The sequence below is a fragment of the Epinephelus moara genome, chromosome 23, assembly GCF_006386435.1.
Source record: "Epinephelus moara isolate mb chromosome 23, YSFRI_EMoa_1.0, whole genome shotgun sequence".
In the NCBI taxonomy this organism is placed as follows: Eukaryota; Metazoa; Chordata; class Actinopteri; order Perciformes; family Serranidae; genus Epinephelus; species Epinephelus moara.
This window is the reverse complement of record NC_065528.1, coordinates 586,904-612,658: the sequence shown is the minus strand read 5'-3', so window position 1 is coordinate 612,658 and position 25,755 is coordinate 586,904. Positions and strand designations below refer to the sequence as shown.

General features: G+C 40.8%; 2 protein-coding genes across 3 annotated transcripts in view; one reads left to right on the top strand and one right to left on the bottom strand.

Annotated features, from left to right (window-relative positions):
* The window catches only part of cog5 (component of oligomeric golgi complex 5), a 182,464-nt gene that overhangs the window by 97,941 nt on the left and 58,768 nt on the right, over positions 1-25,755 (bottom strand). For both annotated transcript variants that reach the window (XM_050036060.1, XM_050036061.1), the window contains one exon: positions 2,966-3,096. In XM_050036060.1, the coding sequence (XP_049892017.1) occupies positions 2,966-3,096 (131 nt within the window). The remainder of the gene's footprint in view (positions 1-2,965; positions 3,097-25,755) is intronic.
* LOC126384790 (G-protein coupled receptor 22-like) overlaps positions 17,704-25,755 on the top strand; it is a 21,213-nt gene continuing 13,161 nt past the window's right edge. Inside the window, exon 1 of the mRNA XM_050036084.1 lies at positions 17,704-18,729. The gene's annotated coding sequence lies outside the window, so the exon portion shown is untranslated. The remainder of the gene's footprint in view (positions 18,730-25,755) is intronic.

Below are 25,755 nucleotides of genomic sequence, written 5' to 3'. Positions count from 1 at the left end.
TGGGCCAGAGGGCATTTTTTGGGAACCTGGCAAGAAATCTGGAGAAACGCATGTTATCACAAGGAAAAGACCAACAAGATACAACAAGCTAATCGAGGATTTAAAGGTGCTTTATCCACAATATTGGCTGCAGGATGCAGACAGGGAAGGTGAAGTTGAGATGCTCTGCCAGCAGTTTTGCATCAATGGCCCACGGAATGTCATCAGGGCATTTAGGGAATACCAGGACAATGATGGGGAATTAATCCCAGATGGACTGAAGGACCTCTTGGCTGCGGTCAACACTACCCCCTTCTCAAGTGCAGAGTGTGAGAGGGGCTTTTCCCAGATGAACTTAATCTGTACAGCCAACAGGGCATCTCTTCTCCCCTCTACCATCTCCTCCCTATTCTTCCTTTGCCTTGTCGGCCTGCCGCTTACCCGGTTCAACCCCATTCCATATGTGAGGTCATGGTGCAAAAGGACAAAGAACTGCACGAGACACGAGGAGTAAAGAAAGAAGCAGGGGAATGGAGGCCGGGGGCTCTATGGTTGCTTTATGGGCCGTTTTGGACAAATAGGCTAAGCATGAAGGTAGGAAGAAATCGATATTATTCTCTGCTGTGTTTGTGTTGATCATTGGTTATTAGGGTGGCTATAATTATTGCAATATATAGGCTACTGTTATGTGGTTTAATATTTTTTATGTGTACATATTTTAAATTGAAGTCCCACAAGTAAGTAAGTAAGTGGGTGTTTTTGCTGTTACATGGTGAAATCAATGAGAGCGCAGCTGTGCGCACACCTGTGGCTATATTACATGGGGAGTTAGTGCGGCGCGGTCCGTGGTACTGAAACAAGATGGAGGGGTAGAGAGACAGACGTAATTTAGCCTGTTCGTTTTTCATTGGTCTAAGAGGTAAATCCGGCCCTTAATTCCCCATTTCCCCTCATTGCAGAAACCTGGCTGAATTTGGGAGAAGACAGAGAAGTTACGAGACAGTGGGAGAGATGGAAAGCAAGCGCTGCAAACTGTTAACATGTTTCTATGTGTCTCATCCAGCGGATTTTTGGTTAATATAATAGTCTGATAGATACTTATTGCTGTTTGTGAAAACAATGTTGCTCAGGTTTAGTCTTTACATTTTGCACCCATGCAGTGCAGTGTTACATAAACACTGGATGTGCTCAATGTGTTTTTTGTCAACCCAATGTTCTGAAATGAAAATAAATATTGCTCTGTTGTGCACACAGTATTGTTTAGGTTTATTTAGTCGGAAAAGCTAGGACCTAGGCAGTGCAATATATAGGGCATATATGCAATATGCCCCCTACACCCCTACTTTTTTGTGTTCCGTTATTTCCGCCCCCCCTTTGAGCCGCCGGAACCACCCCCCCTCTGCATTCCGGGACCTCCCACTTTACAAATTAAGCACTGGACAGCACGCTAGTTTGGCTCATAGCGAAATGTTGACTAATAAGCTAAAATGACAGCTGTCTGTATTGCAGACGGACTTAGTTTGATGCTTATCTTAAAATTGGGCAGATACTTTTAAACTTAGCTGCTGGCTGAGACAAACAGCCCCTCCTCTCTCTTCCAGCGCTAATGTTACCTGCATGCAGTGAATCACATCAGCAGAGAGTTAGCAGGACAGAGGACAGGAAATTACTGTTGCTGCTCTAGAAACAACAACTTGTTTTATTTAAAATATTCAATAATTCTGTTCTGAATTTATTCTTTTTAAATTAATATATTTTCTAAAAAGCAATTATTCAGAAATGAAAAAGAACCGATAAGAGTACAGATAAAGTACCGAATCGAAAAAGAGTATCGATAAAAGTAGTAGTATTAATAAAATCTTAATGATACCCATCCCTAGTACAGGCACAGTAAAAATGAACTACACGCATGCGGGCAGCAGGTTAGAACAAAAATATATTTTTAATTTTTCAGAATAAAGCAAATAAAAAAAAGATGTTCAGTATATGTATAATATTTTGTCATCTAAATCACTATTATCAAGCTGCAGTTCCTTTTATTTCTAAAGTCAATGACACAAGTCGAACCTTTGACCCAGTCTTCACATTCATCACCGACGTGGAGGACTCCAGCCATTAAACTTTGCAGCCCGAGGATGAGACAGCCTACATAAAGCGAATGTTTTTGCCATTCCAGAATTGAGTGCAGCCAATGAAAGAGACTTTTCCTCTGCTAAATTTGTAATTCAAGAACAGATCACCCAGCTTAATGTGAGTGACTATAGCCTGTGTGTGTTTAATCAGAGGTGTGGGTCAGGTCACGTCCCTTTTGTTAATGAGTGCAGGTGGGTGCAGCTTTGTGTTAGACATAATGATGGGTAATGGGTTGGTTGTGGTACGAAGCTTTACAGGTATGGGTGGGCGCATGTTTAAAAACTTGACCTGTGCAGGATTATGGAATACAATCTTAATACATTTCTATGATTTCTGTCTGAGTCACTTCAGGTAGATTTTCATTGGCAAGAAATGACCCCAATTTACTTCACAACGTCATCATGGCAGAAATTATACTGTGGGTCTCAAACCTGTCCAGAAAATACTGACCACAGTGGAGATTTTTTGTAAACATTGTTGGCTAAAACACTTGGTCAAAGTTTTTGACTGTCTGTACAAAGATTCTGACGTACTGCTCACCAGAATTAAGATTTCTTTGTCTATTTGTTGTTTTATTAATTGACATTACTTTGATGCAATTAATGTCAGATAATTATTTCATGTTTATAGGCTGATTTTTGCTCTTGAATCAAAGTTGAAGAAACCAGACGGTGCATTGTGGTTTTAACTATTATTGTCAGGGGATGACAAAGTTGCCAAACAGCACAATATTTCACGAATCTGAGGTAGATTTAAAACAATTGCAATGTGATAATTATTGATATTGAGTAATATAAAAAATAATAATATGATAATATTTTTAGCCACGTCGCCAAGCACAATGTGTATGTACCTGAATCTCCATGCCCTGCTCCAGCAGTCTCTTGGCCTGGTTCTCCACCTCGAGCCTGGCTCTGCTGATCAGCAGCAAATCGTCCTCAATTACCTCAATGCCGCTAAGATCCACACCTTGTGACAGATAGTCTAGAGGGTGTGCAAGCAAACACACACACACACACACACACACACACACACACACACACACACACACACAAAAGAGAGAAATGAAAATTCTGTTTTCCAACTCCTTTAAATTTTCATATTTAATTGGATTAGGTTAACGAGCCAGTAAAAGAAACTTTATTTATGGATAGTGGACAGAGTGGCATGCAAAATTTTGTTTACTGTGAGTAGTTGAGTAAGTAGTAGATGACCTGATCTCCAAAAGGCATGAAGTTAAAGATGAAACATGCTTTTCAATATTTTAAGCAGAAGTATTTTTTTATTTTTGTTTTGTACAATTTTAGAGTGAAAATAGGAAAGGAGCACCATCTAAACGTTTGGGCACCCCAAGACATTTGAGCTCTCAGACAACTTTACTTGGTTCTCAGACCATAATTAGCTTGTTAGGACTATGACGTGTTCACAATCTTTATTAGAAAAGGCCAGGTGATGCAAATTTCAAAGCTTTATAAAAACTCTGACTCCTGAAACAGCTGCCTAGCACTCTGAAAACTAAAATAACTGGTGCCCACAAAGCAGGAGAAGGCTATTTATGGAGAGCAAAGCGTTTTCTGGTAACTGTTCTCAGTTTGTAATGTAATTAAGAAATGGCAGTTAACATGAACTGTTGAGGTCAAGTTGAGGTCTGGAAGACCAAGAAAACTTAAATTAAGTACTAAACCAATAAGGTGCACTGATAAAAGTTGTAGCATTAATAAATATTAACGATACCCATCCCTATCAAAAACCAGTATTATTTTGGCCCATATATGTATTCAACAAGGTGTTAATTCTCTTTATTACACGGGATTGCTGATATGAGATTTTGTGCTGACTCGCTCATACTGTTACACTTGCATTAACGTTTATTCGAATTAATTCCATCGAAAACACAAGATGGTGCCAGCTCCTTGATGACATCACAATCCATTCAATATTCTGTAGTTCCATTCAATATATTCCAACTGTCATTCCACATTTTGTGTTCAAGGTGTATTCCATACATTCATACTTTTATTGCATATATTTAAACTTCCATTCTTATATTCAAGTTTCATACCTTATATTCTGACTGTCATACCACTCATTCAAACTTTCATTCTAAACATTCCAGGTCTATTCTATACACTCAAACTTTCGTTCCATATATTTAAACTTGAAACAGCAAACAGCTTGATGTCATCCATGCAGAGCAGGTGACTGATGGTTGCTCCATCTCGGAACCGGTATCTGCAGCCACTCTTTGTGATGAGTTGGCTGAGGGGTTCAGGCCTATGCAGAACAGAAGCGGGGACAGTGCATTACCTTGGTATATGTCGCACTTGATGGTAATTTGTGCAATTGGCTTTGAGTTTGCCCCCAGAGTCATTTTCCAAAGCCCCATTGAGTTCTTGTAGTGTCAGTTATGGTCCTAGTGGGGATAGTATGTAGTACTGCATTCAAATCATCTAGCAGACTTTCAGAGGGTACTTTGTCACTTAGCCTTGGTAATCCGCTTCAGGAGTTCATTATTCATTATTCTCAATCTCTAGTAGGGATGTCACAATACCAAAAATTCAGTAGTTGGTGAATTTACATAATTCTCGATACCAAAGTCCATACCACGGTAAAAAAAAAAATCCTAAAATCCCATGTACTTAAACAAGAAATACTTTATTAAATATTTGCATATAAGATAACATTTCTATCAACAGATTGATATTACTTATTTTTTCTTTTTCTCTTTTCCTCTTTACCTATTTTCCATAACCAGTTATTAGGTTTAGGGGGCAAACACTTTTTCACACAGGGCCATGTAGCTTTGGATTTTTTTCTTCCTCATTAATAAAACCCTTCATTTAAAAACTGCATTTTGTGTTTACTTGTGTTATCTTTGACTAATGTTTAAATTTGTTTGATGATCTGAAACATTTAAGTGTGGAAAACATGCAAAAAAGTAAGAAATCAGGAAGGGGGCAAACACTTTTTCACACCACTGTATCTGCCTATTATGCTACTGATTTTAATTGGGATATTTTTTGATTAACTGAATGACATTTAACGGAGTGTTGCATTTCTCGAAGGCTGGGCTCATAGGAGACCACCAGACTCTCGTCCAGGGGAGGGGCTGGGGGAGAGAGGGAGATGTCCGGACAAAGCTCCACACGGAGCACGGACAGTTCAGAAGCAATTTGGAACGAGTTAAAAGCAATTAATAAACAGACAAAGTGGTGTTTAAAACTGCATATATTGCTAGCAGATCTATTTTCTGGTCTAAAGTGCGGCCATGACTGGTTCTGAATGTGGGCGTTGGCAGGCAGCTGCTCTCTCCTCTTCCTCGTCACCCCCTCACTCTGAATGAAGGCATGGACTGTAACGCTATATGGTGTATACTGCCCCCATCAGTTCCGGGAGAGTTATAGCACCAATTCTTACGCTGGTATCGGTTCTTTGGGTTTTTTAAAAAAAAAAAGAGTATCGCCGGGTTTTTTTCATCATGGAATCGAAAGGTATCGTGATTATCGGTTCTCATGACATCACTAATCTCAAGTCATTGCTCTTGCTGTAAGGGAATCTGTAGGGCTTGGTACCTAATCTTGGAGTGTGGGATGATGACGATGACAACCCACTTTGACCTGTCGTCCTGGCTCCCCCTTGCTGACACGTTTGTTGTATCTCATCAATCTCTAGTTGCAAAAGCAGTTGCCGTTTGTGGATGCTGGAACACTTGGCTAGGAGTTGTTTCTTTGTCAGCATAGCTGTTGGGTTTTAAAGCATCCATATATCCCACATCCTCTGTATGTAGCCCCTCTCGCTGGGGTTACTTGTATAGTAGCATTCCAACAGTTCCATATTCTCTGCTCTAGTCCACCTATGTCTTGTTCCAGTAGCTCATTTCTCATCAGGTTGCCCTGTTCCCCAACACCTGACGCGGACCTTGTTGACCCAGGCGACATCCAAGTTTTATTTGCATCCTGTTAATAGAAATGTTGACAGCTTGACAGATCTGTCAGCAACACCTGTTTCAAAGAAGTACATAGCACTCCTGCTATGTGTTAAACATTTCTATTCTGTTTTTAACCCTGCATTGTTTTTCCACCCACCTGCTTTGAAACTGTCTGTGGATTAGAGGAAGAAATATTGACTCGCGTTGCAAGTGAATCCTGTTTTGGGCTGATATGAAGATGAAATTGATGTAACCCTGTCAATATGTGTGATTTTGTCTGACAAATTGTGAGCGCCTTGAACAAGTACTTGGACACCACCGTGATGATTCATGCAGCAGTGACAGCCACACTGTTGCCATGATCTCTGTTGTTTCTGCTCACTCTCAGACATTTCCAATAAACCAGCCATTCACAGTAATTCACAAATGGAGTTAGCAGAACAAGCTTAGGTAACCAGTGTGTATGGCTCTAAGTGCGCTAGAAAACGCAATGGATAATGCTGTTTTTTTATACAAAGTATGAGGAGGATCAAGCGAACAAAGAGTCTCGTAAGAGTTTTGAGGAAGAGACTCTGCAGCCCTGACTTGTGTGGGAAGATCATTCAGCCAGGAAGGAAGAGAAAGCAGAAGGACAGGGAAATGAGCAGGCTGGAATACAGACAGTTATGATATGATGGAAGAAAACAGACAGCAGACAACTAACGTGTGTGACAAAACCACAGCCTGCTGGTGCAACCTCTTCCTGGCAACACTGTACAACAGTGTGAACTAAAAGTGTACAGCCACAAGGAAACAGTGATGGGAGTACTGATTTCTATTAAACTGGTCGTTTTGCTTAAAATACAATAGTTATCTATAAACCCAACTTACAACAACCTGTACAACTGTCAGTCTCACTCAAACAGTTTTTTGGACGCTGGTTTTCATTGATGTAGTTCGGAGCTACCTAGCTATGGAAAGGATGTTATACTTCATAGGTCTGCCTAAAAAACTCTGATAAGTTGGTTTTCCTACCAGAGAAGCAGCCATCATTAACTGCATCATTAGACCTATTTAAATCACTGAACAATTCACAGGGTGTCGGCAGCAATTCAGAGATCTGGAACCAGGCTAGCTGTCTCCCACTGGATGGCACAAACTGATATATATCTCTATCTTTACTGAGAGATCCATAGATTTAAATTACTGTGACTGTGTTTCTGCTCACTGAACTAGGTCTTACTGCATCCTTGTTCCAATTCTTGACACATTCAATGAGCAACAAAATAAACCAACATTTGTTGAAAGCATAAGCTACTTTTGGGATGCCATGCAATTTTTTTTATTATATAATGTGGAGTGATGAAGAGAATTTAGGCTAAACAACAACTTATCAGTGCAAGGCTTTGTAATAAGAGAGCACAAGGGCCAGCATGTATGGATAATAGGGGTGTAACAATACACACATTCCTATTGAACCATCCAGTATGACACTTTCACTTTCGTTACCTATCCTGTTACATTTGGAAAATAAAATATGCAGCTTAAACTGTGTTTAATATAATGTTCTTAGTGATACTGCACTCAACAAGGCAGCCCGCAGGACGGAACCGGCAACATGCTATCTGCCCCTCCCAACCCAAAACCAGAACATTCTACTCCAATGAGACACACTAAGATGCAGCTACACTAAACTAGCTCATTACAAGATAGTTAGTAACACCATTACCAGAACAGAAATAGAAGCCACTTTGGTTTCACTATGAATTATGAGGGCAATGGTAAGAGAGAGAGTGGTGAATAAAAACACATCGAGCCAAAGAATGAGCCGCATCACAGCTACAGACTCTCCTTAACAGCTAACCCAGTGTCACAGTAACATACACGACCTCCGAGCAGAAGAACGAGCCCCTGCATGCCAACAGACTCGTTAGCAGCCAAGCCAGCAGCACACACAGTCAAAGCACACACACCCTCCAAACCAGTAATAAGAGCCCTGCATGTCTGTAGCCTCTTGTTCAGCAGGTAACCGCAGCTAACGTTAGCACAAAGCACACACCCACAGCAATGAACACTAACTGCCGGCAGGCCTGGTTGCTGATTCGGCCAGAAAGACTTAAAAGTACATTACCTTACATTACTGACGGCTCTTTAGCTTGTGTTTATATGATTGTGGCATTTAACAAGATGTTTATTCATGTATTTCTTTACCTAAAACAGCTCAGAAAGCTTGTGGGATGTAGCAAACTCATGGCCTCACACTGTGAGCAGAAAAAACAACACTGATACTATGCATTTTAATGTCAGTAGTAGAGTAGTTCTACATAGAGAAGGAGCTATGTTAAACGTGGCTCCAAGGTGTTGTCAAGCAGGCTTAAGCATAGTTTATGCTCGACGCAGTCGCGAGTGCGCGAGGTTCGCACGGCATAAATGACGTAATCGTGCACCTGGCGACAGCCATGCACACTGGTGCTTTGCGAGGTCGCACACCTCCAGGATTTTTAAACTTTTCGCAAGCCGCGCTAGTGTCATTCAGTTCAAAATGGATGAATTTGAGGGAAGACTAGCTGAAGTGCATCTCTTCATCTACAGCCCGCATTGGCTTCACAAGCTGGCTGTGTTCCCCAGTCAGATATCTCACTACATGTAACGGGCGGACAGACCATCTTCTTTTGCAACGCTTTCGTCTGGTCAAAAGCCATAAACATAACAATTCCTCCTCCTCTGCAAATCATACTTTTCGTGTCACCATCATTGCTGTTTACATTGTTTTCCACTTGCTTCTACTTCTACTGTTTTTTGCCTGCTTCTACTACCTCCTATAGTATTTTTTTCTACCGCCCCCTGTCTTTGCGTGAATACTGCAACGGAGAATGCCTTAGCGCTCTGTTGAGGTGCACGTGCAATCCGCTAACGGAGCCTGGCGAAGGTATAACTGAGGCTTTAGACTCACCCAAAAAATCCTGAACACAGAAAAGGTCAAAAACAGTTTAACTTTGTAAATCCACAATTAAGTACTACACAGTTCCCAGTCTTTTTACATGTAAGTATTTTCTAATATGTATAATTTGTTTAGAAACAAATCACTTTTTTTTTTACCCAGACATTAACAAGGCCACTTCAGCTATGTAAATGTTTAAAGAAAAATCATGAAATTTCTCTGACATTTCTACTTTTGTTTTTGCTGTATTATAATCCACGACTCATTTATCCAGTCATGCGCTTAGTACTTTCCAAACACATGCATTTTCACTAAAAACTAGGCATTGGAGTCTAACTTTGAGGAGAACAGAGACAAGTTTGAGTTCAGTTTTAACAGTAAGGTTTAGGTGAGAAGTTTGTGAAGTACTGAATATATGATTGGATAAATGAGACTTGGATTCCACTGTACGAGTTGTGTGAGAGTTTGTAAGCAGATGTTTTGATACAATTTTCTGCTGTTTAACGTGGTTCTCAATCAATCAGTAAATTCATAATTTCATTGTGTTCTGTTGAGACATGAAAGAAAAAAGGTTTTCCTCACAGATTCAAAGTAACACAGCATGACTCATTTACAAATGCTCATTTTGGGGGTAAAGTATTCCTTTCAGCTTCTTTGTCCTTTCCATGGATCATATTCACACCAACAGTACCTTATGATCAAGAAAACTGAAATGTGTTATTTGTCTACAGCTGAAATTGTTTGGCCTCCTTTCCAGAGAGAGAGAGACAGAGAGAGAGAGAGAGAGAGAGAGAGAGAGAGAGACAGAGACAGAGAGAGAGCGAGAGAGATGGAGAGATGGAGTGTGTTATCAGGCAGGTGGCTGGCTGAGGCACAGAGAACCAGGAATTTGGACAGGAGCCACATTTAATTCAAAAGCAATCCACTCCAAGCCTCAGCCCAAGTACAAAGCCTTCTAGAGACCATGGTCCAACAGCTGAGCCCCACATCTCTTTGCTCGTTTGGATATGTGTGTCTGTTAGAGAGAAGAGGAAAAAAAGAGCTTGGCCTTTTCTGACTTGTGTCATAATATGACTAGAAGCCTGCAGCCACACACACACACGCACACGCACACGCACACACACACGAGTACAGGCCATTGGATATTATGTGTTGGTTCCCAGAGGATAAACTGTGCTCTGGAACAGATGTGCCTGATTTCTGTGCCGGGGGAATTCATTCTGCTCATTCTTCTTAGGACATTATCAATTATAAAGGTTACCCTTACATAAAAATATGATTTACAACAATGGAATTTATCACAGCATTTCAAATTAGTAGCATGGCAGAGTGTAACTCCCTTCAGCATCACCTTGGTGATGGAGGTAATGGGCAGGGTGGGCTGAGGATGGGAACAGGCAGCAGGGAGGGATCTTTTTTCCTGCTTTTCAAAGCACATTTATCATGTCAGGAAATAATTAGCATTGAGCGCAAATTAAGAAGGCTAAAGCCCCTTTTCTACTGCACAAAAAAACCCACTGACACCCAGTAACAACTGAATTTTTAATGTGATGGAAAAGGTTAGAATCGGCATTAACACCTCCAGGTATATGATTCTGCAGTAGACACAGGCATTTTTCGGCTCCAGTTCTGATCAGCATTGATAGAAACACAACATCTGGGTGAACGCACTAAAACAGAAAAAACCCCAACAACACATAAACAGAAAGACATACTCATCTGCTGCAGAGACACGTACACAGCTCTGGTCTACTGGCAATGGTAAAGGAGTCTATGACTTATTTTTAGCATGTTTAACCGTGTTTGAAAAACCTGCATACACATGCTAATTTTGATGGTAAAGGCATATAAGGTGTAGGTGAGAGGTACACCTGAGGGGGATTTCATGAAGGACATTAAACACAACAGCTTATCAATTAAAGAAATTAGAAAGCCTTTATTGGCATTGTATTGCGCAGGATACATCAAAATTTTGGAGTGCCACTCCTAGTTGCCCCTCCATTGCAAAAACCACATTACATAAAATATAAAAAAAAAAGTAGCTATAAAAAAATAGGAAGTGCCAGAGTCAGCAAATTGCCCAGTCCACCAAGAGTACCCAGCTGCAGGCAAGATGGCGGACAAGGGCTAGATTGACTAGATTACTGCTTTAACTAAATGTGCTTTCCGGTCAAATGCTGTTGTTGTTTTTGTTGTTGCTGTTGTAATGGCGACTGTTACATTGATGAAGGATTGCTACTTTTAAAACCGAATTGCCCACAGTTTAGGACTGCAAGTCACTGTGAAGAAAATTTTACGAAGTAACTATAAAACAAGCACTTAAAGCCAAAGTAAAATCTGTTATACAGTGGGCAAATCAATGTTGTATGCAGGGAAACTCACCCTCACCTTAACCCTCCATCCCCACCCCCACTCCCAACTACTTTGTACCCGTTTGTTTGCATGCATCAAATAGCTCAATGTGTTTTACTCTATTTGTAAAAGGTAGTGTTTTGTTTTTCTCCACCAGCCATTAATATGCTTTTAATGTCTTAGGTGAATCACTCTATGCGGCTCAGCCAGGAAGCCCCAACAGCCATGGGTCATTCTTAGGTCAGGTGGGGAAGTGGACTGCGCACACTGCAATTGTATGGCTGGGGTTGCAGAGAAGTGAGTGCATGTTGCAGCCCTCCTCTACAAGATTGACACAGCTGTACGTTTGCGTGGCAAAGTGACGTGGAGGCCTACTGGACGATGCCCTCCAATGTGACAAACGTGCGAGGAGTGCCCGGCCACAGGATTGACTACACGACTAGCTCCGCCCGGAAAAAGGCACTTGATCAGTCCATCAACGGAGAAACCAGCACAGCATTCAGGATTCGGACCCGCACAAGTGGCACATGCTTACCTCGGCACACACTTGCTGACTTAAAACCCCTCACAGATGTTATGCATGCACACAAGTCTGGACTCTGTTCTGTAATGGGGGAATTCTGCCACCTTTACACAGACCCTGTACAGCCATGTGTTCTGCCCAAGTCACTGCTGCACGTTCATGATACACAAATGGACGGCTGTGATTTGTCAGTCCTGCGCCAGCACTGTGAGGGTCTGACACATGTGGTAGCAGTGACAGACTCGGAGGCAGCTGCATTGGAAAGCAGTACAAGACAGCAGCAAAAATCTGATGCCTGCAGCCCATGTACCTGTGTGGGACTCAGCAGTGCACCGCCCCGAGAAGAGCCATGGCTATGCGACACATGCACACTGGAAAATTGAACTACCTGAGTGTGAGTGGGTTTCTGTGTTTTTTTTTAATCCATTTCCACCATCGCAGATTTCAACATCTCTTTTATAGTTATTGTTTTTGTTGAGCAATTTGCACAGTACACCATTATATTTTATTGATATTTTATTTAAATGTCTTTATATATTTTATTTTACCATTTAAGTACTGAGCATTTTGTTGTTCTTTACTCACTGTTTTTGTTGATCACTGTTGTTGCTGTGTTGCTGCAATTGTTGGTTTTGCAACCAAAGAATACTGTTTTGATGTATTTCTTCCTTTTTACAAATAAAGAGACAGAATTTCATTCAGTCTGCGTGTATTTTATTTGTATAAAATGGTAAGAAGCATTTCGTGTGACAAAAGTTAAAACATTACAAAAATAGTGAAAACCAGAAAACACAACAGATTAATTCTTCTTGTCTGAGGCGACACATGCTGCACTCCTGTTGTCCATCCGCCGCTTCCATCTCTATCTCTGGATAGGTTTTGTCTGGAGCTGGTGGTGTGAGTCTCAGACACAGGTGCAATGTAGTCTGATGGTAATAACAATAAGAAGAATAAGGTGTAAATCTCTCTGTAGTTACCTGATGTACAGGAATGTGACTATCACAACTCACTATTGTTACTGATAGCTGCTCCAAGTATTTTGAGACAATTACATTGGCATGCAAATTACACAAGGGGCAACACAAATCATGTATCCTTTTACTATTTACCTGGGGACAAAAGTGCTGCATTATCCAACTCAGTCTCAGGACCTGTGTCATCAGTGGCTGGCGGTGGGGGTTGTTGTTGTTATTGTTGTGAGCTCCTCGCTGCTTGAGCTGTTTTTCCTCCCCATTGCAATCGTGAGAACGGCTATGGCAGTTGACAATGCACCAGCTAGTCGGCATTTTGTTAGTCAGCAGTCTAGACTCAATTCAATCGTCTTCTTCTTCTCACTCGATTCAATCACATCTGGCACCTCTGCTCTTTGTATACGCGAGGTCCCGCAATGCTTTACGTTGACCGCAGGGAACACGTCATTGATGATGACACATCTGCAACCTCTATTCATTTTGTATGGTGATTGAGAGTGTGAATGGGAAAGAAACTGTTCATGAGTCTGGTGGTCCGAGTTTTTAATGACCTGTAGCACCTGCCTGAGGGCAGGAGGTCGAACAGATGGTGACCAGCCTTGCTAAAGCCTTGCTTTATTTGGACTTCATAGCCACCAAAGAGGAGCTGATAATACAGGTTTGAAGGACTACTATAAGGAAAACCTGTTTTGAAGATGGAGCACTACCCCCCTTTAGTTTTGGGAGGTAGCTCTGGAAGGGTCATAGCATGTTCCTTGGTGGAGGATTAATGAATAACATTTATTTGGTGAAAAGTAGTAAGAAGAAAAAACAACATTCAGAATAAATTGTCATGTCTCTTGACCTTGGAGATTTTGACAAAAAACAACAACAACAACAACAACAACAATAATAACAAAAAAGTAGAATTACTGCTTTGTAGTTGTTTTCATCAAACCCATCAAGTTGCACCTGCAGTTTACATCTTTTGTCCAGCAGAACATTATAATGTCAAAATGAAGTTGACCGTTGACCTTTGGGATATAAAATGTCATCACTTCATCATTATATCCTGTTATGGTGCTCACAGACTCAGGCATACTATAAGCGGAGCGGACTCCGCGAGGAATGTCCGCAGTCATTCGGGCTTCCATAGTCGAGCGCACTTCCGTGTTGTAGTTTCCTGTAAAAATGTCCGTGAAAAATCCCTGCGATGTGAAAAATACATGCCGAGCAGGCTTTTGTGTGACACTGGTGCGCGGAGCGGCGTCCGTGCGGTTGTAAAATCTGAGCTTTGCGCGCACAGGGTTTGCAGACGTCCGCTTTTAGTCCGGGCGGACCTCCGCAGAATCCGCTCCGCATACGTTCCGCCCGAGTATGTTTGGGCCTTTAGACATTTGTGTGATGTTTTGTCATAATTAGCGTAAGAGTTCTTGAGTTATGGCAAAAGACTTGTTTTGAGAGGTCACACTGACCTTGATCTTTGACCTTCGACCACCAAATTCTAATCAGCTCATTCTTGAGTCCAAGTGGATGTTTTTTTAGCCTGGTGAAACCATCCTGATCTCGCGAGCTCATATTCTATTTCGCTCTGCAGATCAGTCTGGCCATGGAATCATAAACACGAATTCTGACATCGGTTTTGGCTTCCCGGGCCAATCACAGCATGCACCATGTATTAAATGGTTTGCCCTCAGCGCCCTCCTCCTCGAGCCATGCCCACCTCCATCTCTCTGCCCTGCTCTACTCTACTTCAACGCTACTTAGCTCTCTCTCTCTACTCTACCGGTCGACTACCGCATCCACCTGTTGCACAAAATGCACACGGCATGCTGTTTTCTCTCAGTGTCAGATAGCTGGCGGTCAAGCTAACACAAGCTAATCATTCAAACACAGTTCAGTTGTCCATTTCTGTCGCACATTCACCCACATTCATTTGGATATCAGGCTGTAACTGACACCTAAACATGTGCTTGGAAGTAGTGTGTGTTGAAACCCTGTGTGTGTGTGTGTGTGTGTGTGTGTGTGTGTGNCTAAACCCTGGGATCGCTGATGCCACCGAGAGGGAGGTGAGAGCCGTCTGCCCCCATGACTATCAATCCAACCAGTACTGTCCGACTGTGTGTGTGTGTGTGCATGCTGTTTTTAGACCCTCCCCAGTCAGCTCTTATTGGCCAGCTGAGTTTGATAACACTATACTATTGGTGGAACTACCCATGTGCTTCGCTGAAAATCAGAAGATGATTCATTAAATGCTAACTTATGCCACAAAGAAAAAAAAAAGAAAAAAATACTAGAAATGTCCGTCAAGCCGGAAATCTGGCGCCACGCCGGAGTACTTTAAACCCTGCAATTGCGTGAAGGGGCATCTTGAGTGAAAAGCCGTTGATACCGCCCCTCGAGAATAGAGGAAATGTACAGTCCGTGTCCAGACCCATTCTCGTTTTGCGAATTGGGTCTGGCAACACCAGGCTAGATGTTTGTGTCAAATTTGAGGAAATTCCCTCAAGGTCTTGTTGAGATATCATGAAATAAGACGGAGACTGACGCAAGGTCACAGTGACATTTTTACCAATAAAGTCTTATCAGTTCATCCTTGACTGAGCTGATCACATTCAGAAGACTGAGACGAATGAAAAGTCATAGTGACCTTGACTTTTGACGTTTTACCACCAAAATCTTATCAGTTCATCCTTGATTCCTAGGGAAAGTTTGTCCCAAATTTGTTAAAAAAAAAAAATCCCTAATGGCATTCTTGAGAAATCATATTCACAAGAATGAGACAGACAAGGTCACAATGACACTTGGGCCAAATTTGGAGAAAATTCCTCAAGACGTTCATTTGAGAATGGGACGTACGAATGGACAACCGGAAAACATGATGCCTCTGGCCATGGCTATCGCTGGCACGGAGGCATAAAAATTCTATATTCCCGGACTAGCTTTATCCAGAGATTTAATGACCATCTCATGTTGTTCATCAGCAGAGTAGTATGCTCAGTTGTGTTGAAGTTCTCCATGTGCTGATGGGGTGAGATTAACAGTTCTGTAAAAAGCTAGTGGACCTTGAGTCACAAGTTGTTTTTTTTTGTTGTTTTTTGCAAAAACATGGCTAACAGCATCACATATGGCCATTTGAAGCTAGTGTGGTTCACTGTTTGTGTTTATTGCCCTCGACCAAAGCCTCACTCTCAAATGCAGCAAGAGACAGCGTTATACAGTAGCTGGTAACACAATATTATTGTTTTTTTTCCTATTGTCTATTTCACAGTTAATCAATTATGCATATTTTGTGTTTTGCTTCATCTTATTCACAGTAATAAATTACTTAATTTAATTTTGCTGAAAAAAGGTAAGCTCTTTAAACTCTTGAAAAAAAAACATAAGTGTTGCACTTATATTTTTGTTCAGTGTATTTACTGTAAAACTTGAATTAAAAGCTTTGTTCCAATTTAACGACCAGTCCCTGGACTAGCCGAGTGTGACTACACATTTTGACAAATGAAGGCCTGTCTCAATTTGACGCCTGATGTTGTTGCCAAGCAGTTTGTTGTTTTTATATAGAAGTCCCTCTGATGTATAAAACTAAGTTGTTGGCTTCCTCAAATTGTGTGTTCATTCCTCAATTAGCCTGTACATTATTCATATTCCTTTAGTCCTTAAGGGTCTTCGGATAAAAAGGATTAAAAAGGGTTTTTCATAAAATTAATCCAAGTTGTGAGTATTGTTTTAACAGGATAAAGTGGTGTTGTGTCGGTATGCCAGGTGATGTAATCCTCGAGTGCTGTAACTCTCTCTCTCTCTCTCTCTCTGATGTGTTGTCTCTCCGAGCAAGACCAAATGAATGATTCATAATTGACTTGTTATTCGAAGTCTCAAAGTAATATTCATACTGGTTAAATAAAAAAAAGTGGTATTTACCATCTTAACTAAGCAACAGTTTTGTGTGGAAGGATATAAAGGCCTGTCCCTTATAGATGCCTGTCCCAGATATAGGTCCATTGAGTTCAGTGATTTAAGCAAATATTAGCCTGGGCGACTAATTGAAGTTTTACTGTAACACATCTTTTCTTATGGTTTGGGAAACTATGTTAAAGTGTTCCCTCTGCATCCAAATTTTGATGACTGTTTTGCCCCATTCCAACCATGTCTCATTCATGCGTTTCTGACGATGACCACACAACTGTTATCTGACATCTCACCACTTGCCAGTGAGAATTTGCAGTACTGTAAATGGCATGGGTAGGTTCAGTGGGTTCTCTTGGTTGCTTATACGAAGGTCATTTAGACTGTTACTTTTCAAAAGTGTGCCTTTTTCTAAAGTTCAGCCATCTCTGCTGCTGGACCATCATCAAGGCATCAGCATTTACAAGTGTGGCATTTGTACCCTTAAGCAGAGTCCATGACTGCTCTTTGATAAATACAAAGCACACACACAAACACATCCTGCACTTGTTTTCACTCATATGTACCTCTGTTTGAAATAGCACCACTGGGGACTAGCCAGCTGCCTTTATGCTAGCCAGCGGACCATCTCGATATCAGGTTGCAATATTAATGCATTGATTAAACATTAATGAATGTTTTCTGTTGCACTCTATTGTGCTTACAGCAACTGTAAGTGTGAAATCATCACACATCATTGTTATCTTTGCTAAGAAAAAAAAAAGTCTGTAACTGTTTTATTGTTTGTTTTTTTTACTTACAGACAGAAAAGAGCTGTCTCCATCTCTTTCTGTCTCTGACTCACTTGCATATCATGCTCATGTTTTGTAGAAAAATGCCTGCAATTGTCTGTTTTTTCCCTCCTAGCCCTGCTGTCTGCGATCTATCTCGCTCCCACTCAAGACTTGTATCTTGGAGAAAACATGCCTCCTGCTGAGTTGCGCATGTCAAGTAGAACAGCTGGACTGGACACTATCATCTCTGCTTACACTCCTTGAATGTACACATGTACAGTGCGGGATGAAGTGTGTGTGTGTGTGTGGGGGGGAGGTGTTCCTGGTTTGAATTCTGATCCATCAGTCTGCGTTTGCTTTGGCTGGCAGTGCTGTTGTTGCCATGCCAATGCCTAGTAGCGCTAATTAGTCCACTCACTAGCTACCTTCCAGATATGCTCACCAGGCAATAAAGGATACACAGCGACTGCTCCAATGGTAGCCAGACTGGGGCAATTAAGCATGTACCATCCAGCAGGTGCTATGCAAAAACAAACAGTGGAGGAGTGGCCAAAGTCCTGAGAGGACAGATGCTGCCATTAGTATTGTCATGGTCACAGTTTCCTACCTGGGCTATTAATGAGGGAGAGAAAGACAAAATGAAGGAAGCAAGGAGTCAGACCAAACAGATATTTGTTGTCCCTCCTGTTGGTGAGTTTTCCCTGCCTACTACAGGCAGCACAAAAGACACAGAAAGATAACAAAGGACAGGAGGAGACAGAAGTGGAGAAATGAGAGAGAGGAAATATGAGTTGCATTGTTGTGTTGCATTGGCTTTTGTGAGTCCAATTAGTCAAACACAGAGGTATAAAGGGGGAAAAAGAGAAAGAGAAGACAGTTTAAAAGAGCAGCAGGGGGAGGGGTGGGGGGATGGATAGCGGGCAGGGTAGCTACTGGAGGCAGATACAGGGAGAGGGAGGAAGCAAGACAGAGAGACAGACCGACAGAAAAAGAAGCACAGCAGAGAGAAGAGAGGCGGAGGCAGCACAGCAGTGTCAGTATCTCTCTTGCTCCCTCCAGGCTCTGTGACTGCATGCTTTCTACCAGTCAAATTTCCATGTTGAAGGGACTAACTAACAAGCATCCTTGAATGATTGCTTACTACACTCAGGGTTATCGCCTATGGGCTCAACGTTACCTTTGGGGATTGAGAATACAAAGCCTTACAGGAAAGGAAAGCGCTCTGACAGAGCCAAGAATCACCGAGGAATGGTCTTTGCAAAGAGGTAAACCAACACACGGCACTATCACATACTAGCACTGTTACTGGTGTTCAGATAGCAAGGCAATGTGACTGTGTTGTATGGAGGCACTGTGAAATCAACACACACAGCCTGCTGATGTTGTGGAGTCTGTGAGTCACGATTTTCAAGCAGTGACTATTCTGAGTGGAGAATAATTACACAAAATGAATGGCTATCAAACAGTAAGAAATATGGGTCTTCACAAGCTGAGTTCACTACCTCCCAGAGACCTGCTCTCCTGTTGGAGAAAAGCTTATACAACACAAGACAGAATCAGAATTTGTCCTTAAAGTGAGGTCACCCACAGGGCAGATATTTCATGTAATGGAACATACACTTTTGTTCATTATTTGTCAGATTAACTGATGAATAATTTAGTTTAAAAAAGTTTAGAAAATATTGAAAAACACCAATTGCATGTTTCTTGATCTCAAGGTGACATTTTTTAAATTGCAATAGTCCAAAAACCAAAGATACTCAATTTATAATGATATAAAACAAGGCAGTGTGACAAATCATAATATTTAAGAAGCTGAAATCAATTAATGCTTAGGATTTTTGCCAAATGACTGTCAAATAATCGGTGGGGTTAATTTATGTTGATTGACTAATGGATAAATCAACAGGGGAGGCTGTGGCTCACAGGTAGAGCGGTTCGTCCAACAATCAGAAGATTGGAGGCTTGATCCCCAGCTCCTCCAGTCCACATGTCGAGGTATCCTTGAGCAAGATACTGAACTCCAAATTGCCCCTGATGGCTGTTCTATCTTTGTGTGAGGGTGTGTGAATGGTTACTAAGTAGTAGGTGGCACCCTGTATGGCAGCCTTGGCCACCAGTTTGTGAATGTGTGTGTGAATGAGTGAATGTGATTATAATGCACATTATACAAGTGCAGTCCATTTAATTCTTTCCCTTGCTGATCTGACATCTTGCACAAACCTGGATGTCCCTTTACAGACATACTTAATGTAAATGAAGCCTGAGGCCACTCTGGAACCTGGGCGTTTCGACAGAAATTGGTAGGTATGGGTGGGTGATTGGCTGGTTGGGTTTAGGTCAGTGTTAATTTTGACAGCCATTTTAGATTTAGTGTTAGACTTGAGACAAAAATACTTATTAGTTTTAGTCACATTTTAGTCATTTTTAACCTTCATAGTTTTAGTCAACGAAAATTCTAAACATTTTAGTCAACTTTTAGCCTATATGTACAGTATTTTTAATTTTAAAGTAATCCAGTGAGGCTTATTCATGTATTAGAAATTAGAATCAAGATGAAAGGTTGTATAAAAAAATCATTTAGACAATTCTATCTACAGCTACAAATAATTTCCACACACTTACAAACTCTCATTTCTGCCACAGTTTTCGATAGGTTGAAGGGGTGATTTACTAGCACACACTTTACAAGCTCAACATCTCTCTATTTATGCTCTCAAAAACTTTGACCACAAATAACAAACCTGAGACAACTAGGATTTATACCCAGGTTCATTGTAAACTCTGACTTATCCATCTCACTTGTAAGAAACAGAAAAATAACTTAATTACAGCCTGAATTCTTTCTTAATCTGCAACATCTTAATCTGGAGGTTTAAACTCATGTCCTCTCATGGGGCCTGTGATTAAAACTCAAGCTGTTCAGTAGCTAACAAGCAGAGCTACTAACTGCCACTACTGCAACACAAATCCAAATTTACTGCTGAATTACATCTCATAATGTGAGTGTTTTTGTTGACTAGTGAAACATCCTGCTGCAGACTAATTAGTGGAGTTTGCCAGCCTGTCGCCTGTCTCAGTTTTTATTATCAAGATCTATTTTTAGCGCATCATTGTCTCGTTTTCATCATGGAAAAAAGGTCATTGAAAAAATATTTTGTCATAGCTTTCGTCAATTATCACTGATTAAGGTACAAGTTTTGCATGGTTAAGGTAAGGGCAAGCCCACTCTTTAAATATGTCCCACACTTGAGCTACAGGCATTTTTTCTCCGTTGTTTATTTGAATGCTGAAAAGCTTTGTGAAATAACGGAGTGTATAAAACCACTGAAGTGGTTGGATTCAAATACTTTACCACACTGTGGATGCAGTAACAATGTAAGGTACAAATGTAGTTATATGTGATATTATGCATCATCATGGAGGAAGAACAATTTTATTGGTACGACCAAAAAAGAAAACAATTTGATTAATTTACATCTTAGATGGCAAACCTGCAATAAACAGTAAAAATTTTGGTATAGTTCATGCTACTACTGGTTACGATTTAAACAGTATTCTGCATTCTGTCTCATTTCAGTAGATTTTTTAAACTGCAGCGAGCTATTTGAGTTAGATAAATTGTTTTTATATAGATTTTTTTCCACAACAGGAAACAATGTGAGATAAAATCCATAACAAGAACAAGAAATGCATATATTAAAAAATAACCCATGCTATGACATCGAAGTTAATAGTGAATTATCGCAGTTATACCATGAGCCATGTGTTGGGTATTGTTTTTCATACATGGGGGCTTTGGGACTCTTTAAATGGAAACTTTGTGCTAGCAGTATCTTTGTCAACCTTTAAATAAATGGTAGTAAAAAACAAACAAACCAAAAAAACAGAATAAGTGCCTCGCAGTTGTATGCCTCTGTGAACCAGTCAAGTTGTACTTACAGTTTACATCCATGTCTGTGAAAATTTGAATGCTTCACACACATCAATTGAGTGTCCGACCAAATGTTTCCCCATCTGTTCCTGAATTATGACATTGAATAATGTGTTTTTGCAGACTATCATAATGTCACAGTGAAGTTAACCTTTAACCTTTTAGATATATAAATGTCATCACTTCATCACTTTATCCTATTAGATCAGTGGTTTGATCCCCAGCTCCTCCAGTCTGCATGTCGAAATATCCTTGAGCAAGATACTGAACCCCAAATTGCTCCTGATGGCTGTTCCATCAGTGTGTGTGTATTTAAAAAACAAAACAGAAAAAAAACTGAATGTCAGGTGGCACCCTGTAGGGTAGCCTGGGCCACCAGTGTATGAATGTGTGTGTGAATGGGTGAATGTGACTCGTAGTGTAAAAAGTGCTTTGAGTGGTCGGATGACTAGAAAGGCGCTATACAAATGCAAGTCCATTTACCATTTGCCATTAGACATTTGTGTGAAATTTTGTCATAACTATCATAAGAATTCTTGAGTTACGGCCAAAACATGTTTTGTGAGGTCACAGTGACCTTGACCTTTGACCACTAAATTTTTATCAGTTCATTCTTGCCAAATTGTTTTTTTGTTTCTTTTTAAATCATCAAGGCTTTCTTGAGATATTTCATACACATGAATGAGACAGACGCAAGTGACATTTGTGCCAAATTCGAAGCAATTCCCTCAAGGTATTCTTGAGACACAATGCTTTTGAACATACTTCAGCTACCCCAACAGCAAAATATTGTCAATTTTTTATTCAGAACATTAGAGCTTTACTTTGAGAGATTTTGCAGTTCCTGTTTACAGTTCTGTTAAGTGACACATTGTGATGCACTGTGGGCTTAATTTTTGATCATTCAGAAATCTGTGTAATGTATTTGTGTAGGACAGTCTGAGGATGCTGTGTGAGTAAGTTGGGAAGAAGGAGAAGGAGAAGGAGAATACTGGCAAATACAAGAGGGACCGGCAGCAGAGCTGCCTGGCCACTAATTACAATTCAGTATTGTTCATTGCACAATGGGTTAAAAAACTTACAAATTACTGAGTACACAGGTTAGCAAAATACACCATATTTGTGGTGTTAATAGCAATAGCAGACACTGAAACAAGGACACAGTACATACCCTATCTAGAGTCATTTTCAACATAGACATTACAATACGCACTGTTAACAGAAACTGTAATTCATTCTTAGATTATAAAGCATTCCTTCATTTGAGTACCACTACCAAACAATATATTTGATACTTTGTTTTGAGAAATATAAACTACATTTTCTGCAAAACATTCTTTTAATTTATGTCTTAAATGTTCAAAATAGTCTTAACCCAAGCAACCTTATTTTGATCTGGAATAATCTGATCTTTGACAGAGTAAATATGACTAAATACGACCATATATTGAATGCCAGCATCAGTACTTGATAGATCCATAGTCACTTATACTCAAAGCCAAATGCCAAATCTAAAATCTCAAGACAATCCAGCTCAGGGCTCCAGAATGTTAGCATTTTGATCACATGATCAACTGCGAACATTTTCATTGGTTGCACCAGTGCAATGCAGATAACAGTAAATGGACCTGCACATGTATAGCTCCTCTATAGTCTTCCAACCTCTCAAAGCACTCTAACACTACACCACATTCATCCATTGACATACACATTCACACACTGGTAGCCGAGGCTACCATACAAGGTGCCACCTGCTACTCAGCTCTAATAATGACAGGCACTCACTCACCAATGGCACAGCCATTGGGAGCAATTTGGGGCTCAGTATCTTGCCCAAGGATACGAAGACATGCCGACTGGAGGAGCTGGGGATCGAACTGCCAGTCTTCCATAATGCAGAGCCAAAGTTCAAAAGTGTTAGTTCTGCCCACAAACTTTTAGCCCTAGGCCTACACCGTTAGCAACCACAGGTACTGAACAGTGTTGCCAGATCTCGCGAGACAAATAAGCAACCAGGCCTGTGAAAACAAGCCCAAAACAAGCGACTTTTTCTACGGAGCCCCCCTGGGTTCCGGTGAGAGAAAATTAAATAAACTGTGCGCACGGTTTTACAATCCGTGGGGACGGATTTTTTCTCCCCCCTGAGCTTCAGGACAATGACTACAAGAGGGAGTTAAATCACCTTTTAACATTATTTAACATTAGAAAACAGATGGGATAGCAAATATAGACTGATGTACCAAGTACATTATATACACAGTAAACCTCTGGTAATTAAAATTTGCACACACAAATAAATATCATCCTGAATTCACAAGTTCTTTATTTATTATTGCTTTTTTCTTTTAGTTACAGGACTGACGTTTTCCTAACCAGAAAAAAACACATTACCCTGCTCTGCCTCTGATTGGCTAGTACTCATTGCCATCAGGGTCACAGCCAATTAGAAGCAGGATGCGGGTGGGAAAAAACTCTGCTGTCTCCTGTGTGTATGGGGAAAGGGGAGGGACAGAGGGAACAGGCAAGACAAACTATCCTACGTTTAAATAACATATCGAAAATATCTGCTCGACAACTTATTATGGAGCTGGGAACAAGCCCAAATAAGCAACTACACTTTAGAAACAAGCCCAAAAAAAAAACGCGACCTGCAACTACCAATATTTGTAAGCGACTTTACAGAAAAACAAGCCCAAAGTCGCTTATAATAAGCGGACTTGGCAACACTGGTACTGAAATTCGAAAAGGCCTACCAAAGTTGCAGATCGGCAAAATGCTACTTCAGTCCCAAGCAGATGGACTGTGTCTGTCTTTGGCACTTGCACTACTGTAAAACAAACAGATCCTTATGCATTTGTTGTTGTTTTTCTTGCTGCACTGAACTCGCACCAAACCATGACTCCTGAACCAAGGTATGAATTAAACCATGACTCCTGAACTAAAGGTATGCACCACACAGTGACTCATGAACCATAGTTATGAACCAAACCTTGACTCCTGAACCATGGTATGGACCAAACAGTGACTCTTGAACCATAGTATGTACCAAACAGTGACTCCTAAACCATGGTATGAACCTAACTGTAATTCCTTGACCAGGGTATGAACCTAACCGTTCACAAAACAAAAGAATTGACGTGCTCGACTCACCGTCACAGGGTGCCGACCCAAAAATCACAAACTGAATAAATCCAAATGTCAGCACTCACAAATATCATATATATCAGTCTTTTAATAACGCACAGCAGTGTCGCAAACGGACACATTTCAGCACTTGGCTTTCCTCAGCGTTAATAAACAAAGTCGGTGTAGCCCACATATCTAACAGCCAGGACCTTGCTGGTCAGCCAAGTGCTGAAACGCGTCCGTTTGCGATACTGCTGTGCGTTATTAAAAGACTGATATATATGATATTTATGAGTGCTGACATTTGGATTTATTCAGTTTATGAACCAAACCGTGACTCCTGAACCATGGAGTAAACCAAACTGTGACTCCTGAACCCTGGTGTGTACCAAACAATGACTTGTGAACCATGGTATGAACCAAATTGTGACTCCTGAGCCAGGGTACTGTATAAACCAAACCATGACTCCGGTGTACCATTACACCACTAGTTAAAAAAAAATTACCAATGTGTATGGGAACTGACAAAAAAGGTAACTTCAAATTATTTTATTCATCATTCATTCATTAACTAAACTTCAAAAATGCCTTAAAGACATAAAATCCTGGATGAGCTCCAATTTCCTGATGTTAAATTCAGACAAAACTGAAGTTATTGGTTTTGGCCCCAAACAACTCAGAGACTCTTTATCTGATGATATAGTTTCTCTGGATGGCATTGCTCTGGCCTCAAGCTCTAACGTAAGAAACCTCGGAGTAATATTTGATCAAGATTTGTCTTTTAACTCCCATTTAAAACAAGCCTCACGGACTGTGTTTTTTCATCTGCGTAACATTGCGAAAATGAGGCCTATCCTGTCCCAAAAAGATGCAGAGAAATTGGTCTGTGCTTTTGTTACAACTAAACTGGATTACTGTAATTCACTATTATCAGGTAGCTCTAATAAGTCTTTAAAAACTCTCCAGCTAATCCAGAACGCAGCGGCACGTGTACTGACAGGAACTAAGAAACAAGATTACAATTCTCCTGTTTTAGCTTCTCTGCACTGGCTCCCTGTGAAATCCAGAATTGAATTTAAAATCCTTCTCCTAACTTACAAGGAATGATCAGGCTCTGATCAGATCAGGCTCTGTCATATCTCAGATTAACTCATATCGCAGCGGTGCCTGGACAGCGTGACGTGTGTGGTTGTGCTGCTGCCGTGGTCCTGCCAGATGCCTCCTGCTGCTG